The 17,295-nt window shown below is 39.9% G+C and overlaps 3 protein-coding genes across 4 annotated transcripts; all 3 read left to right on the top strand.

The window, feature by feature from the left end:
- The first annotated feature begins 199 nt into the window (after positions 1–199).
- Positions 200–6,806, top strand: LOC124292389. 2 transcript variants are annotated; one of them, XM_046729472.1, is made up of 6 exons: positions 200–256; positions 524–625; positions 3,039–3,108; positions 4,251–4,638; positions 5,387–5,466; positions 6,715–6,806. In XM_046729472.1, the coding sequence occupies exons 4-6, from the start codon at positions 4,412–4,414 to the stop codon at positions 6,765–6,767; spliced, it is 360 nt and encodes a 119-aa protein (XP_046585428.1). In that variant the 5' UTR covers positions 200–256; positions 524–625; positions 3,039–3,108; positions 4,251–4,411; the 3' UTR covers positions 6,768–6,806. The 2 variants fall into 2 exon arrangements, 1 of the variants encoding a protein (XP_046585428.1); XR_006902442.1 differs by lacking the exon at positions 4,251–4,638.
- A 2,403-nt stretch (positions 6,807–9,209) lies between these two features.
- LOC124292381 (serine/threonine-protein phosphatase 6 regulatory ankyrin repeat subunit B-like) lies at positions 9,210–11,656 on the top strand. Its single transcript, XM_046729462.1, has 2 exons — positions 9,210–9,383; positions 10,691–11,656. The coding sequence occupies exons 1-2, from the start codon at positions 9,210–9,212 to the stop codon at positions 11,654–11,656; spliced, it is 1,140 nt and encodes a 379-aa protein (XP_046585418.1).
- A 3,701-nt stretch (positions 11,657–15,357) lies between these two features.
- LOC124292380 (putative uncharacterized membrane protein YMR173W-A) lies at positions 15,358–16,598 on the top strand. The gene is made up of 2 exons (XM_046729461.1): positions 15,358–15,651; positions 16,296–16,598. The coding sequence occupies exons 1-2, from the start codon at positions 15,358–15,360 to the stop codon at positions 16,596–16,598; spliced, it is 597 nt and encodes a 198-aa protein (XP_046585417.1).
- The last annotated feature ends 697 nt before the right edge of the window (positions 16,599–17,295 follow it).

The raw sequence follows: 17,295 nt of genomic DNA, 5'->3' as shown, positions 1-17,295 counted from the left end.
CCCTGACCCGGGGTATATACATCAACCCCGAACCCCGGGGGACAGCAGTTAGTCGCGGAGTAAGCGCCCAACCCCGAGGGGAGATCTGCTAGGGAGGATGACAGCTAGGCCCGGTCCATATGTCACGAACAAACCAACCAGGTGCTGAGGTAACTGACTTTAATTCCCTACTTAAATATGTTACTTGGAACACCGAAGGATCTATATCCAAAATCGATGACACTGATTTTATCGAATGCCTTTCAAGCTAGATAAGGTTAGAGCACTTCCTCAACTAAATGCGTATGAGATATACGTAGCAAAAGCTTATAAGATTGCCAAGGCTGGTAGAGTCTCGGGCGGAGTTATGCTACTTGTGCACAACTCAATTGCAGACTACTGTCAACAAATGGAGACCAGCATACATAATGCCCTTTGCCTTAAGATAGACACGTTTGTTCTAAACAACGATAATAGACAATAAAGATGTATTATTTTTTGGGAATGCATACTTCAACGGTTGGCTCCACATTTTATGTTACAGCTGAGAAAACCACACCTATAGATCAGCTGGACCACTGGCCTTTCCTGAAGAACCGACTGTCCCCATATAGGCAGTCATGTGACAAGACCCCCAATAAATTTGGTGAGCTGTTGCTTGACCTGTGTTTTACCCATAATGTATACACATTCAACGGGAGAGCAACTGGAGATAGTTACGGTAACTTTACGTATATAGCTCAGCAAGGTTGCAGTGTTGTAGATTATTTTATTCGTTCTGTCAATATGACACCAATTATATGTTAGTCGATTCCAGAGTAGAATCGAAACACATGCCAGCATGTCGTCATTTTATGAAATCAGCTGATTATGACCAAATTCCTTCTGACTCTAACAAACCCCAGAGGTATACATATAGACGGAACTCCTCCATGTCTGAAAGATTCGTAAACAAATTATCTCAGTCATGTCAGTTACTCACAGATTTGTCAATGCTCAAATATTCTGATTTTAATCTCGCTGTTGGCAAATTTGCACATATTGTTTTATCCTCTGCTGACTGTATGAGGAAACCACGTGAAAGTGGTAAGCCACAAAGAGTGAGTGAGTGACTTTGGTTTAACAGCGTCGTGTTCGAAACGTCGTGTTCTATACTTAAAGAAGCTGCCTGCCATATATACTTGTTCTATCTTCCAACTTCTAAAATATATATCGTCATATTGAAAGCCCAAGGAATGAAGCTAACAGAACTATGTTGCCTCGTGTAGATTTTAGTAAGGATAGTGACATGGACGGCGAGAGATTCAAATACACGCACGTGCGTTTGTTGACATAACGGCTCTCATGGGTCTAATTGAGTGTATTTCTGACGATCTTGCGGGCTTGTTATGGAGATTGTATGTGCGCTTCCAACATGTGTAAATCGCTACGAGTTTAAAAACAATAATATTATATCTGTATGTAACTAATCAACATTATTCTTTAACATCAGGTTTATATTTCACATCTCTGGGGATATTTTAGTCTCACTTTGTTTTTGTCATTCATATGTCTTTCAGCGAATTCATTTAAAATTCCACCAGGGGTGTGACAGCAAGGTTACACGGGTGTTCAGTTTGTATATTCAACAAAACAATTCCTATAAGTGAATATTAAACCCTATTTAGAAAACTAATATAATTGGAAATATAAGGTGAACAGCTGGTAATAATTACATAAGAATATGTCTTTAGCAAATATGTTTCTCTCCTTCTTTTAGTTGTATCAAAGAGGTTTAATTCTTAAAAATAAATAAGTAAAAAAAAACAACAAAAATAAAAAAACAAACAAACAAAAAACACCCAAAACAACAGCAATACTATGTACCAGTGCTTCGATGATATTAAGAAACATTTTAATCAAAGGGGGATAGAGTTACCGTTCTTGTGTATAGTAGTTCTGATGTTCATACGCCAATATGAAATCATTCTAGAGGGGCACGAGTCGTCATTCGGCTTGTCCCGGAATTACACAAGTTGAACTGGTCAAGGATTATGAACCTGAACTGAAAATGTTGGAATACACGAAGAATAACAAAGGGCAGATGACTCTGATACTACCATTGTGGACATGAGAGCAGAGGCCTATTCCCTCTGGGGAGGGGAAGACAACAAACCCCTTCCTGACCAGGATTTAGAAGAAGTACAAGAAGAACAGGAAGTGACTACATGCAAAGATGTCTCCACACAAACCCTGATCACCAGGGAGCTAATCACATCAATGCAGAACACCATCGACATCGAAACTGTTATCCAAACACTCAATTGTAGTTAGTCAGTCAAACTTTTCATCAGTCATGTTTATGAATTTTATGGAAGTTTGGACTCCAGCCTGAGTTTTTTTTTTTAAGAAATATCGAAAAACTTTCGAGTGGAGTTATTCAGAATGGCTTAGTGTTAGAATTGTGTAGAATTCAAAGTTGTAACAGTTTGAAAAGAACAGTTCTTTCTGATTGGGTTTGTAGGCTAGTCAGGTTGAACATGCCCTCGCTCGGAAAATATACTGAACACTGGCGTGTGATAGGAAAAACCGTGGTCAAAAGAAACAAAATTACAGAAATGAAATTTTCGATGTCCCAACTATTGCTGAAAACGACGTAGTTGCTCCAGAGAAAAGTTTTCAACAAGAACTGGAAATGGAAACTGTGAAGAAACTTGCAAAAAATGTTGTTGTTTTCTTTACTTTTGGTCAGTTAACCTAATGAACCAACTGTTTATCTTTTACATCTTTTGTTTTTCTACTAACCTGTAGCTGAACATTTTTTTTGGTTGAACATGCTAGTTCGCTTCCATTTCTTACTAACATTTGTAATCATTCAAAAGATATGTAATGTATTGTAATATTTCAAACGCATTCAACATCCCAAAACCATTCGTAGACGAAATATCAGGAATATCTATTTATTCTAAATCAAATTAATATAAAATTAATATCCGTCTGCAATAAAAGAATAAATGGTTTTCTTTAAGGCATGAAAAAAGAAGTAATTATTCATGGTTTTTCTTTTCCTTTTTTTTCAGGGCCATTGACTCAGCGATGTACCTCTGAAATCAGAAGAAATACAGAAGCTACGCCTGATGCTTTAATTTGGTTTGTGTTATGATTTAGCACACTAGTAGTTGTTTCAACACTTCTTAGATGGTTGAAAGACAAATGCAGATATCATATAACATCACTATTGAAAATATTTCATATTTTTTTCTCATGATGCCTTATCTATATTCTATATATGTTATATATACCAATATGTTCTTGCGTATGTTTTAAATGCAGATATCTACCACAGTCTCAAGCGATAATCATTCACAGCTTGAGTCATTCTGTCTCATTAAATGTTTATTATTTTTTGTTTGTTCATAATAACCATTTACTTTAAAAACAGACAAAGATTAAATAAATGCAGTATTTCCCATTCCAGTTGTAAGTGTAATTTGAACTATGGAGAACAAAGTGGTTTTTTTTTAACATTTACTCGTCTTTGAAATAGCCTATTTTATAAAAAAAGTCCTTTTTTGTGCATAATAATTGTTGAATTATAGTTCCACACATCAATTCATCCCCCATAAAACTATTGAACATTGTTGGATGTTATGACTATTGCAAAGAGAAAGATGATTGTAATCACAATTATAACCTCACACTTTGTCACTTTTAAAATCATTGCCCACGTTTTTGGGGCAGTTGAAAGCTGCAATAAAGAGAATGAACATGTATCATATTTGTGCTTTTTAATTTTATCAGTTAATGCCAAAGATACTTGGACATGTTTTCTCAAAATTTGGGTCAGGAAAATTGCACGTGACCAGTGGAGGTTAAGAAATGACGGTATTTACAGTTCCATAAATAATAATGAATAATAAAACAGAGGAAGAATATTGATTTAGTTATATTAAAAAATGGCCTGGACATGCTAAGTTTACATTTAAGTGAGTGAGTGTGTGAGTGAGTTAATATTTAACGTCACATCGGCAATATTTCAGCCATATCGTGACGAGAACATTTTACATTGAAATGAAATATGTATATATTATAAAACTTGTCATCGAAGGACAGTAAAACAACTAGAATATCACAATTAGATTTAAAACTAGTGTGGAAGGTTAAAATTAATAGCACTATTAGGACAATACAAGATAAAAACAGGTTATAGATCGCCAACAACTGAAGGCCGATCACCATACTAGGGACCATGGGGACTTACAGTACCTTTGCTACCTTGACTCTCTGTTCAGACTCTTGAGACTCTTGAGTGAGAAAGTACAGGAAACCACTGGACATCCACTTCAGCCAACTAGCATCCAAACAGACTTTGAAATCGCCGCCATCAGAGCCACAGAAGCAGTGTTCCCAAATAGTGCTCGAGGGGTGGCATTCCCATCTGAACAAGGTCGTCATGAGAGCTCATCCAAACAGCTTTGAGTTGGTGAAGGTTCTTCAGAAGCTGGAGAAGACCGAACGGAACAGGCTTGTTCAGTTCATCCATGGAGCTAAACCACCGCCACGACGTCGTGTGTGCAAGGAGATTGACAACATGCTTGATAGACTAAAGGATCAGCTACGAGCTGGTGTGAAGGCTCCCTTGGACTTTCTCAGTGCTGTTGGTCGACTAGTGAAGATGGAGTAAAACAAATTCTCAGCATAAATATGCATAAGATGATGTAAAGATATTTGACCCTGTCAGATGTAAAGATATGAATTCAATTATTGTTCCATTTCACAAATATATGAAAACCCCAGCATTTTTTTCGTTGTGTAGGCATTTGTCCACCTTGTCTGTTGGAATGTTCCATTTATGTAATGGGGAGAAGATACTGCTGCTTGAAATCACTGGTGCAGTACTTTGTTTATTCTACACTGTAGGCATTTGTCACTGTAGGCATTTAGAGACTACGCCCTGACTAGTAGCATGAGCATTATGCAGTTCTATTACTTCACAGATCAGTGGATGTATATTAGAAATATTCCTTATATTACGGCCTGAAGACAGGAAAGGGAATCAGACACTATTATAAACTATTATATTTAAATAGGTTTTTGATATATTTGAGAGCTGTTACAATTGCCCTGGATTCTGCTATAAATATTGAACTGTTGTCTGATAATCTGGGTGCTATTTTATTCGATACAACGACAGTGGCTAAGCAACTGCACCATCATCCTTGGATCCATCTGTAAATAAGGATTTGATCTGTCTGTAGTTTTGTAAGAAATGATAAGTTCATTATGATCGTGCTGGTAAATTAACTGGTTGGTATCCGACGATTCAGGTTTCTTTAGGTTTTCAAGGGTTTTGTTGCTGTTTTTTCATAAATTAATCAATGTTATTAAGCAGTTTTCCATTCAAAATTGATATATTATCATTTATCAGGATGTCCGCTAGGATTTCATCTACACAGAAAGTCCTGCTACTGGTTCTCAAACGTGCGATGTTCGTTTCCAGAGGCGGCTGTAAGTATTATCGCATGAGAGTATTTTTCTCACCTTTAACTCTCTCCTACTGGGCTTCAAACAATCAAACCACCACTTATCTTACCTTCATGTAAAATACTTTAATTTTATTGGTTAATGACGCTTAAACAAGTTTCCGTGTCACCCCTCCCAGGAGGATATTACCTGCTGCCACGGTAACAACTATCCGCTGAGTAATATGACGTATGCAGTGACTGGAGTTCGAAAACCGTTCGATTAGCTGTTTTTAGTTCACTTTGTACACATTTATTTTACCGACTTTCACTGCTTTATTTAAACTACTTTATACATTATTCGTTGGCACTCTCAATTTAAAAATAATGAACCTTTTTTAGAGCAGTTTTAAGCTTGTCAGAATATGTTTCATGGATTTTAAAAATCCAGTCGAGAGACAGACGCCATTTTGTTTAATTGTCATATAGTCGGTAGTAGCGATCTTTAAAATAAAATAAAATGATATTTTGTACATTTAACATGGCGGTAAGATAAACACGATGCATGATTCTCCCTCGGGTAATACGGTCTGATGTGCGCCTTCCAGCTCGGGTGTTACTGCTACAAAGAGGCGTACATCAGACCGTATTACCCTTGAGAGAAGCATACAACTTATAAAGTATTTATCATGATACAATGCAAGCTGAAATATTCTGACCACCTGTGAAGGTTAGAATTGTCAGAAATATGTTCTGGACTTAACAAAATTCAGCCTTTCACAATTATGTGATGAATACATGACGATCCGGGTTGCTGACTCGAATGACACGTGTCATTGTATCTCAATTCAATGCTCAAGCTGTTGATAACTGTATTGCCTGGTTCAGGCTCAGTTATCTACAGACCGCCACCACATAACGTTAAACAACAACACAGAATGACGTGAAACTGCAGCATGAGATGGCCTCATCACCCCTGACACATGATATACCCTATTTATTTTACTTCATTTACAGAAGACATAGTTGTTGTATACAATGTACTTTGAAACAAATTGCTCAAAACAGTTAGCTCGAAAATTTAAATTATTCCAACTGAGTCAGAAAAGCAGATGTGGACATGTATTTTACAAATCACTTTTCTGTCACTGATAAAAGTATGTGCCGACATATCTCTCTAGACTTGAACAAAATTTAGTCTTTCGTATTTAAAGAGATGTACAGATGGTAGGTGTCGTCTTGGAAGAACGTGCTTCCTCTGCTTGCTGTTTAAACAATGGAGTGTACTTTTCAGGCCTACTGTTGTTACTTGGAGAGCCATCTTGCGACAATAGAAAGCCAAGATGAAGACCCGTTCATCAACGGATATGCTATCCGACGTGGCAGAGGTGAGATTCTTATAGGGCATTCTGCTTTTGATGAGATTATATTTTTCCTTTTGGCTTCAAACATATACTCAAAGGTTGACGTTATTGTTTGCAGGGAACCAACACACGTTCCTTCCTCATGTTTTATGTTCTGTTGATTGTTACAGTGCCTTGAAGCTGTAAACGTTTAACACTGATTCTGTTTGTAGTGTCTGTGTCACAACAACGTTTGTCTTCGAGTATGTTTGAGTATTTTCAATTGCAGAATTTGGAACCATGTCCAAATTTCTGACAATTGTAACACCGGAGTGGATTGGGGACATACACCTCCACTCCGATGTTAAAATAGTCTGCCTTAATGGATTTGGGGATAGCAGTCAGCGAAAAAGTGAACAAATAAGTATTTGTTGGGATAATTGCATCTCCATCTTTTCTCATGAAACGTTTCACTGAGGTCACATGTTGCCCAGAAAGTTCTTTCAGTATTTCTTCCTCAGTCATTTCCGCGAGACAACGGGCTCTGTCGCGGATGATCCCTCGACTGGAATTTAGAGTTCGGTGTACTGAGACAGTGACTTCAGTATTGACAAAAGTGGTACATTTCAAAAGATTAACAGCCTGTGGTCGTCGGGCACATTCTACCAAAAGAGAGCCGCCTCGGAGCCGTGAATCATTTGTTACTTCTCCACAAATGCCTTCAATTGCTTTGCTAATAGCAAAAGGGTTGATTTTCAAAGGGAGTCCATCTTTTGAGTCAACGACAATAAATCGTGCCCAGGAATTTGAATTTTGAGGAAGAGAAATATCATCATCAGAGGACAATATCTCAGCTTCCAAACGTCTCTTCTTTTCACTGCGACTAGAACCAGAATGATTGTGAGCCATGGTGATATAAAATTGATTCGACAGCCCTGGTCCCCACCCACCATGGAGTGTCAACGAGGACGGTGTCTAACTGCATCGGGTCTCCAGCATGCAAACACCAGGGATACAGGGATGTTATACTCAAGCAAATATGACTTGAATAGCTATATTTGTCTACTAAGTTAATTGGTAGGGTGGTTCTGCCCATAACAATAACTTAGAGACATACATTATTCAGCGGTCAACATCGCCAGATTGGCCCATGAGCCACCGCCTTCTGGCATAGGACTCTAGGCAAGTAAATATATCAATAATTTTCTACACTAGACGTCAAAATGACCAATACCCAATTATTCAAAAGTGCAAAAATATTTTCTACGCACAGGGCATGGCGTGACCAGCCGATTGATAGAATCGGGCCGATTCTACCACCCGTCTAGGTGAAGTAAGGGCCGAAGTGGTGTGTTGGGCAATAGGAACACGGTTCCAGGCTCCTACTGCCCTCAACCACCAGACTCCCGTCCTCCACCGACACAGGGGCGCAACCCACGGCAAACGGGTTGGTGGACCAAATATCCCCCCGGGTCCACAACGGGGGGTTGAAGGGCGCTTAGCGTTACCCAGCACCCACCACGAGGAGGTGGCCCTTCATGGGTGCCTGATTATAGTGAAGGTGGTGGACCTGTTGGGTTGTTTATAGTGAAGGTGGTGGACCTGTTTGGTTGTTTATAGTGAAGGTGGTGGACTTGTTTGGTTGATTATAGTGAAGGTGGTGGACCAGTTGGGTTGTTTATAGCGAAGGTGGTGGATGTAGTTGGCCTTGTGGGCTGATTATAGTGACGGTGGTGGACCTGTTGGGTTGTTTATAGTGAAGGTGGTGGACCTGTTGGGTTGTTTATAGTAAGGGTGGTGGACCTGTTGGGTACTTTATAGTGAAGGTGGTGGGCCTGTTGGTTTGTTTATAGTGAAGGTGGTGGACCAGTTGGGGCATTTATAGTGAAGGTGGTGGACCTGTTGGGTTGTTGGTAGAGTTGTTGGTGGACCTTTTGTGTTGATCGCCCTGGACTAGTGAGCCATTCGGTTTGCATAAAAATGAATATACTGTCGTATATATGGCAGTCACATGTCAAGCCTTGTGCTTTATTGATTTCACTTGTGTGTTATGCCACGTGATGTCCCGGATGCATCCACGTAAAAGAAGAACTCAGTTTTCCGTTTCCACTGATCTCTCATATGTGGTGTAGCACGCTCTGGCATTTCTTTTATTGATGTATTGAAGCCTCTGCCATTATGACCACATTGTAATGTCACGTGATGTCCTGAAACATTGTCCTGAAACTACTTAAAGTCAGAACTCACAATACCTATGACAGTGATCTCTGAACCGTTGTTCAGCAGCCTCTCTTATTCGTCTAACCAGTTCTCAGTCCCTGTGCTCTTCGGTGATTACTTCAAGATGATGCCATTCTGTTTAAATAACTGTCTCCAGAGTGCCTTAGCAGTAGCCGTTTACATGTTTTTACTTTCCACATGCAGCTCAAAGGAATGTGGACTTAAGATGACAGGGAACATGAAGGAGAGGGCAATCATTTTTAGAAACATTGACAAGAAGACGTGCCAACTTGACTGTAACGACGATTCCTTCATTTTCGCACACTGTCATCGAGCAAGTGAATCAAAGAAGATTGAGAGGACAGGCGGACCCGGCGGCCGTTCTGAGAATCAATCGCATGTAAGTTATGTCTAAGTAAAATGGAGGTGTTACAAAGTGTGTATGTGTGTCTAGATATGTGTAGTTATATGAACGATACAACAAGAAGAGAAGCGGCAAGTGTATTCGTTATGAGACTTGCCTTCATTTTGTGTTTAATGGATGTTAGTAATTGTGTGTCAAACTGTTGAAATGGTCCCAAAGACATATACATATATTCACTTGCAGAACATATATACTGAAACAATATTTGTCTTTGTTTCATTCATAGTAATTTGACAAAAGTTACCTAAAGTTTGAATCAAACCTACTTCTTAAAGGTCACATGCAGCGTAAAACACAACTTGGTAGATTCTGATACCTTTCGGTATGGACTTACCGAAACAAATCATCAAAAATGCAAATTCAGCTTATAAAGTTGGCAAATAACGCGATGAAAAACCTGCGCGAAATCGGAGTTCAAACGATTCACTCATTTTCCCCCAGCACTTGGGGGAAATGTTGTTTCAACAGCTGGGCTGGGCTTCACTCATAGCACATGCGCAATGAAATAGGTTCGCGCAGCTAGGAATACTCAGTGAAGGCTTTACTGAGTATTCACCTCTACTGCAGTGTTTATTAATTTTGTGTAGCGCCATGAGCAGACACCAAGTGCCTGGAGTTTTGGCGCATAAAAAATCTACTGTATTATTATTATTATTATTAAGGCTTTGGTGTGAGCTATTTTTCTAATGTTTTGTTGATATTTCACAGGCGCGAGCTTTTAATATGTTATGACAGTAGATTACCGATTTAACTGTTTATATAATTTCAGTTGTCTATTTCAACCTACGTTCTTTTCACCGAATTACTTTCTCAGTTCGATACTTAAAAGCAATGTCATTATTTAGCGTTGACAGAATTTCTAACTTTGATATAGATATGTCTTTGTCACAGACAAAACTCAATGTCTGTTTCATTGACACAACTGCGATCACTGACCACATGCAATTTGAACTTAACACCATATACAATACGCATTGATTTATGGCCCGAGTTCGGTCTCTGTCACATTATGTAATTACACAGACAGGCAGGAGTCATACTTGTACACATGACATGTTATGATGTCTGTTGATTGTAAATTGTTATGCACAAAAATTGAGCATGTATTTACAAAATCCAACATCTCTATATATACACACACAATGAGCCGTGGGGGCATCGGCAAATGAACCAGCCGTTACACTTGAGTGCACACCCACCTGCTCTGACTGGGTTCGGTATCCCGGCTGCTTCGTTTCTTGGGAAGTAAACCCAAGTACAAAATATTGCACTTTTGATTTCAGAACATAATCGACATCAACAGTCCAGACTTGTCAAGGAAGACACTGGAGACGGTTGCATCAGCAAGGGAATATAAGGGAGTAGTAGAGCTCCCGAGTAAAGGAGCTGATATGTCACTGATCAATAAAAAAGGCAACAAAAGACGTAACAAAAAACTTCTCGTTGCCTGTCGGAGAGGAGATGTGGAGGCGGTGAAGCAGGTCCTCGAACAGGACAATGTGGACATCAATAGTAGAGGTTTTAGGAGTATGACTCCTATGATGTTAGCAGCAAAGAACGGGCGTAGGGGAGTTGTAGACTTCCTCGTGAGTGAAGGAGCTGATATGTCACTGGTCGATCAAAGAGGTGATAATGTCCTCCACGCTGCTTGTCGGGGAGGATATGTGGAAATAGTGAAGTATGTCCTCTCGCAAAATATATTGGACATTAACAGAGGAGACAGGATGATGAGAACACCGCTGATGGTTGCATCAGAAACTGGACATAAGGACGTGGTAGAGCTCCTCGTGAGAAAAGGGGCTAATGTGTCACTGGTCAATGAAAAAGGTAGGAACATCCTTCACTTTGCCTGTCAGGGGGTAGATGTAGAGACGGTGACGTATGTCCTTGCACAGGACAATGTGGGCATCAATAGTAGAGACTTCCGGGGTAGGACTCCTGTGATGGAAGCGGCAAAAAATGGACATAAGGAAGTGGTAGTCTTCCTCCTGAGTGAAGGAGCTGACGTGTCACTGGTCGATGTCAGTGGCAACCACCTCCTTCACACTGCCTGTGAGGGAGGTAATATAGAGGTGGTGAAGTATGTCCTAGCACAGGACTCAGTTGACATTAACGCCAGGAACAAGAAAGGAAAAACAGCAGCAGATACTGCAAAGTCCCATGGACTATTACATATTCTTGACCTTCTTAAATATTGTGTTTTTTTCCAATTTGTACAGACATTGTTCTTGATTCAGAGACTTACGTGATAGATACATTCACCATTTTAATGAACATTTCCGTGTTAAATTCACTTTGTTACACACTTTCATGGCAAACAGATTCAAGTATGATACAGTCAGGTTTTTAGGTTATGGCAATGTCACTTTGCAACACAAGTGTTATCTCAATTTCTCACAAAAACTTTTGTATGGGAGTTTCTAAGATGCTTCGGTGAAAGATAGAAGGCGCCGACAGTACTTTATCAGACGATAATGTGCACTTTTTGCATTACGTCAGAATGCATTGGCGTCACTGCACCATTCTAGTCTGCGCCCTCGTAATCGAATACTTTTGCATTACGTCACAATGTAACCGACGTCACGATGTATGCCAGTTGTCATCGCCTCGTACAGTCTCCTACAGTAAAGTACTCCGTTGCAATCGGTTTCTTGGTTTGCAGTTGCTTCACTCAGCTAACATCACTGGTGGAAACATTACGTTTATTTTTTCCAACGGATATAATGTCTCAGTTCGACTGACAATTTTACAACGACACGGTGACGTTCGCAATGTTTACATTCCCACAATGCAATCGTGGAATGTCGATTGACTAGTCACCTTCATCTGGATGTACTGATGTAAACTTACGTTGGTTGTTGAAATGCGACGTTCATATTGCCCCATATGGTTTACGTTAATCACAGATGTAATTAACATAATTTAGAGAAGATATTTAACCCGTCCGTAAACCGTCATCAAACTGTTTATCAGTTGCTTTTCTGGTAACGTTCGTCTTAACGTAGGGGGGCAGACACGTCAATAGAACAGCACGTCAGTAAGCCCAGTGCAACGATTCGTAATTTAGGCCACCGACACGTCGTTTGTTTTCTGCCTTAGATTAATCGTCATTATCCTTAGAAAGTATTACATTTGGCATCTTACAGTTTCGCCCTGAACTATTACAACGTTAAATCCCAAATTCCGAGCACGCTTTAACGTTGTAATAGTTCAGGGCGAAAGTGTGCATTATTACACTATACATGGTGGTAGAGCGAACTGTATTTCTTAAATATGTACACGTATTCGTAACTTTAGAAATTAATAAATATCATTCTATAGTTTGCATTCGAAAAAATATATGTAACGTATGAAGGATGGGAAAATAAAAACAATTGTGACATTTGAAAAAGAGCTCTGTCTCAGTGAGATAAAGTAAATGACACATCGACACTATTTCAGCCATAACGTGACTATATGAGAATACACATGACACATGCTTAAATGTAATACAGTAATATCACAAATTTGTTTATAAAGTAAGTATATAACCATTAAAACGACATTACAGGATAATGCATGATAACAACAGGCTATAATGTACTATCAGTAAATGTTGGCCACCTTGTCAGGGACCAGGTACATAACACACCAGCAGGATTTACACCTTCTTTCAAGTCAGTGACAATTGCTAGGACTTTCATTTCGGTTCAAAATAGAATCATAAATATTCTACGTTAGAAACGTTTGTAGATACATTCTCCTTTGAATGAGGAGGACTTATCGTTGCCTTTTCAAGGGGAACAGTAGCAGTATTTAGCCCCTTCAGTTGACGTCGTCACCCTTGGATGTATCTGTAAAATAGATCCAGGAGAAGGAGAACTGTATGCTCTACATAACTGATTAAACTCCTGTGTTGCTTGAGATTGTGTGTGTATTCTAAATAAAGTTTACCAGAACTGCTTTGATGTTAATATTATCAACCATGTTTAAATTTTAAATATTATTTTCCAACTTTACTATGGTTGATTTTGCGATCTGTCGAACTACCATTCCTCTGCCAGAACAGTTTCAACAGGAATTATCATGATGATTTTCCCCAAAACACAGCATGTGCAGAACTGTACTTTTGTCTCAACACACAACAGACATGACGTGATCGTTGAGCAGAGAGACGGAGCGATATATATCAAACTAATGTATTCGGATCCAGAACCCTATATTAGGTTCATATATACATCTGTGCATAACATAAGCACCACCCTCTATTTTTACCACTTAATTTTGTCTGAAATGAAATTCTTTCCAAAATATAACCTTTATAATTTGATAGAGCAAGCCTATATCATTTCAAAAACGAAAAATCATTGAAATTACCATGTTTATTTAAATTAGGATAATTGCTTATATTTTCCGTCCTAAAACAAGCTACCTTATCTAGACAAATGAAAGTAATAATTGATTGTTCTGTGGCCTATAAATTCGTTATTTATTGTGAATGGATGGAAGTTTGTAAACTAAGATTTGGAAAAAGGAAAATTTTAAAATGCAGTAAAAGTTAAAAACAAAACAAACATATGTTAGCTGTAATTATCAGTATCCGGCAAGGAGAAGTGTTTATTCATTACAATAAACTCAAAATCCTAAAAAAAAATATTCCAAAATCTTATTCATGTGGCCTTTTTCAGTTTTGGTCAATTAGCAATCTGAATTGTTGGAAAAAAGATCTGAATCTTTCAAATTCTGGTTCTTCCTGCTAATGCATAATTATGGCTTACATGATGTGTAAATGTCATCTTGGTAAATAACAAAATTGTTATTTTTTGTCAAACCTTAATTTAATAATTTAATTGTGTAGTTTGAGCAGGAGAGGAATAGTTATTTCGGGTAAAAATTCTGTCCCATCACATTTTCATCAACATATTCTTTCATAAGGAATAGAAATGGTTATGATATTTGTAAAACTGTCAGTGGATAAAGCTTCTTTAACTACAGGTTGATTAGATTGATGGCTATACCCCAAGTTTTCGGTCGCATCACATCGTATTTTCAAAATAGGGTGATGCTTAATTAATGCACAGGGGTATATATGTTTCTCTGCTCAGCGGTAAGTCGGTTCATATCTGTTGACTATATATTTACATTTGTATTTTGGGTTGTTGATCGGTTCATGGTTTGCAACAGTTTCATCAGTATGGCGTTCTTGTTGAGGGGTCTTTCTTTTCAACAACGATGCCGAATTCATTTTTCATCGTTTGTACCCTTACCCAAATGATATTATTATGACGCACACCGTTTGTACAATAGCACTGTTTGCTTTGTGAGCTATAGTTAAACAGGTTTCAAGGTTGATTGAGTGTATTCATAACATACTCAATGGGCTAAGTCTCATGAAGTGAAACAAGAGTATAGACAACCTATAGCTAAAGCTGGACCACCCTAATTGGAACAGTGGGGACTTTCAGAAACTACACTGCATTAATCCACAACATTAGTTATGCCATCACTGTGGCCACTAAGGGCATATACGTTATGCCAAAGCTGAGAACAGAAAACACTAAATAAACACTTAAAACAATAGCATACACTTTGGTTAAGAAATGAACTTCATTGTCATGGGCAGAAGGATCTATGTGTAAGTTGCTTTCCGGTATCACTTTACAGTTGTGCTGACGGTATGAAACATATATGGTAGCGACATTTCCCATTATCTAAGGTGGAGACGGATAGTCCTGTTCAAAGCGAACGTGGGTACTCTGGTAGTGATGCTCATGGTGTTTGTATTTACAAAAGTTTAGGAAGTATGTTTAGAAATATATTTATGGTTGAAAGCACACAGTCCCCATCCACATAACAATTCACAGTCCCCTTCTACGTGAAGCACACATTCACCACCTACATGAAGCTCACAGTCCCCACCTACATGAAGCTCACAGTCCCCACCTACATGAAGCTCAAAGTCCCCACCTACATGAAGCTGACAGTCTCCACATACATGAAACTCATTGTCCCCACCTACATGAAGATCACAGTCCCAAATTACATGAAGCTCACAGTCCACATCTACATGAATCACACAGTCTCCATCTACATGAAGCTCTCAGTGTCCTCCTACATGAATCACACAGTCTCCATCTACATGAAGCTCACAGTCCCCACCTACATGAATCACACAGCCTCCATCAACATGAAGTTCACAGTCCCCACCTACATGAAGCTCAGTGTACCCACCTACATGAATCACACAGTCTCCATCTACATGAAGGTCAGTCTCCACCTACATGAAGCTCACAGTCTCCACTTTCATGAAGCTCACAGTCTCCACCTACATGAACCTCACAGTCTCCATCTACATGAAGCTCACAGTCCCCACCTACATGAATCACACAGCCTCCATCAACATGAAGTTCACAGTCCCCACCTACATGAAGCTCAGTGTCCCCACCTACATGAAGCTCAGTGTACCCACCTACATGAATCACACAGTCTCCATCTACATGAAGGTCAGTCTCCACCTACATGAAGCTCACAGTCTCCACCTTCATGAAGCTGACAGTCTCCACCTACATGAACCTCACAGTCTCCACTTAGATGAGGCTCACTGTCCCCACCTACATGAAGGTCATAGTCTCCACCTATATGAATAACACAGTCTCCATCTACATGAAGCTCATAGTCTTCACCAACATGAAGTTCACAGTCCCAACCTACATGCAGCTCACAGTCCCCACCTACATGAAGCTCACAATCTCCATCTACATGAAGCTCACAGTCCCAACCTACATGAAGCTCACAGTCCCCACCTACATGAAGCTCACAATCTCCATCTACATGAAGCTCACTGTCCCCACCTACATGAAGCTCACAGTCGCCATCTACATGAAGCTCACAGTCCCCACCTGCATGAAGCTCACAGTCCCCACCGACATGAAGTTCACAGTCCACACGTACATGAATTTCATAGTCCATACCTGCATGAAGCTCACAGTCTCCACCTACATTAAGCTCACAGTCTCCTCCTACATGAAGTTCACAGTCCCCACCTGCATGAATATCACAGTTTCCATCTACATGAAGCTCAATGTCCCCACCTACATGAAGGTCATAGTCTCCACCTCACTGGCCCCATACCTACATCAAGCTCACAGTCCCCACCTACATGAAGCTCACAGTGTCAACCTACTTGAAGTTCACAGTCCCCACCTACATTAAGTTCACAGTTCACACCTACATGAAGTTCATAGCCCCAACCTGCATGAAGCTCACAGTCTCCACCTACATCAAGCTCACAGTCCCCACCTACATGAAGCTCACAGTCCCCACCTACACGAATCACAGTCTCCGCTTACATGAAGCTCACAGTCCCCACCTACATGAAGCTCACAGTCCCCACCTACATGAAGCTCACAGTCCCCACCTACATGAAGCTCACAGTCCCCACCTACATGAAGCTCACAGTCCCCACCTACATGAAGCTCACAGTCCCCACCTACATGAAGCTCACAGTCCACACCTACATGAAGCTCACAGTCCCCACCTACATGAAGCTCACAGTCCCCACCTACATGAAGCTCACAGTCCCCACCTACATGAAGCTCACAGTCCCCACCTACATGAAGCTCACAGTCCCCACCTACATGAAGCTCACAGTCCCCACCTACATGAAGCTCACAGTCCACACCCTACATGAAGCTCACACAGTCCCCACCTACATGAAGCTCACAGTCTCCACCTACATGAAGCTCACAGTCCCCACCTACATGAAGCTCACAGTCTCCACCTACATGAAGCTCACAGTCACAGTCTCCCACCTACATGAAGCTCACAGTCTCCACCTACATGAAGCTCACAGTCCATACCTACATGAAGCTCACAGTCTCCACATACATGAAGCTCACAGTCCCCACCT

The sequence above is a fragment of the Haliotis rubra genome, unplaced genomic scaffold (assembly GCF_003918875.1).
Source record: "Haliotis rubra isolate DU_JTF1 unplaced genomic scaffold, ASM391887v1 Scf516, whole genome shotgun sequence".
NCBI lineage: Eukaryota > Metazoa > Mollusca > Gastropoda > Lepetellida > Haliotidae > Haliotis > Haliotis rubra.
The sequence above is the reverse complement of the archived record's forward strand: the minus strand, read 5'-3'. Positions and strand labels throughout refer to the sequence as shown.

What these genes read in the sequence shown, in the direction of transcription:
- LOC124292389 (XM_046729472.1), top strand. Translation starts at nt 4,412, where the DNA reads ATGAGAGCTCATCCAAACAGCTTTGAGTTGGTGAAGGTTCTTCAGAAG. An exon ending in GGTCGACTAGTGAAGATGGA is followed by an intron (nt 4,639 to 5,386) that starts GTAAAACAAATT and finishes ATCATTTATCAG; the next exon opens with GATGTCCGCTAGGATTTCAT. An exon ending in GTTCGTTTCCAGAGGCGGCT is followed by an intron (nt 5,467 to 6,714) that starts GTAAGTATTATC and finishes TGTACTTTTCAG; the next exon opens with GCCTACTGTTGTTACTTGGA.
- LOC124292380 (XM_046729461.1), top strand. Translation starts at nt 15,358, where the DNA reads ATGAAGCTGACAGTCTCCACATACATGAAACTCATTGTCCCCACCTAC. An exon ending in CAGTCTCCATCTACATGAAG is followed by an intron (nt 15,652 to 16,295) that starts GTCAGTCTCCAC and finishes ACCTGCATGAAG; the next exon opens with CTCACAGTCCCCACCGACAT.
- LOC124292381 (XM_046729462.1), top strand. Translation starts at nt 9,210, where the DNA reads ATGACAGGGAACATGAAGGAGAGGGCAATCATTTTTAGAAACATTGAC. An exon ending in GTTCTGAGAATCAATCGCAT is followed by an intron (nt 9,384 to 10,690) that starts GTAAGTTATGTC and finishes TTTTGATTTCAG; the next exon opens with AACATAATCGACATCAACAG.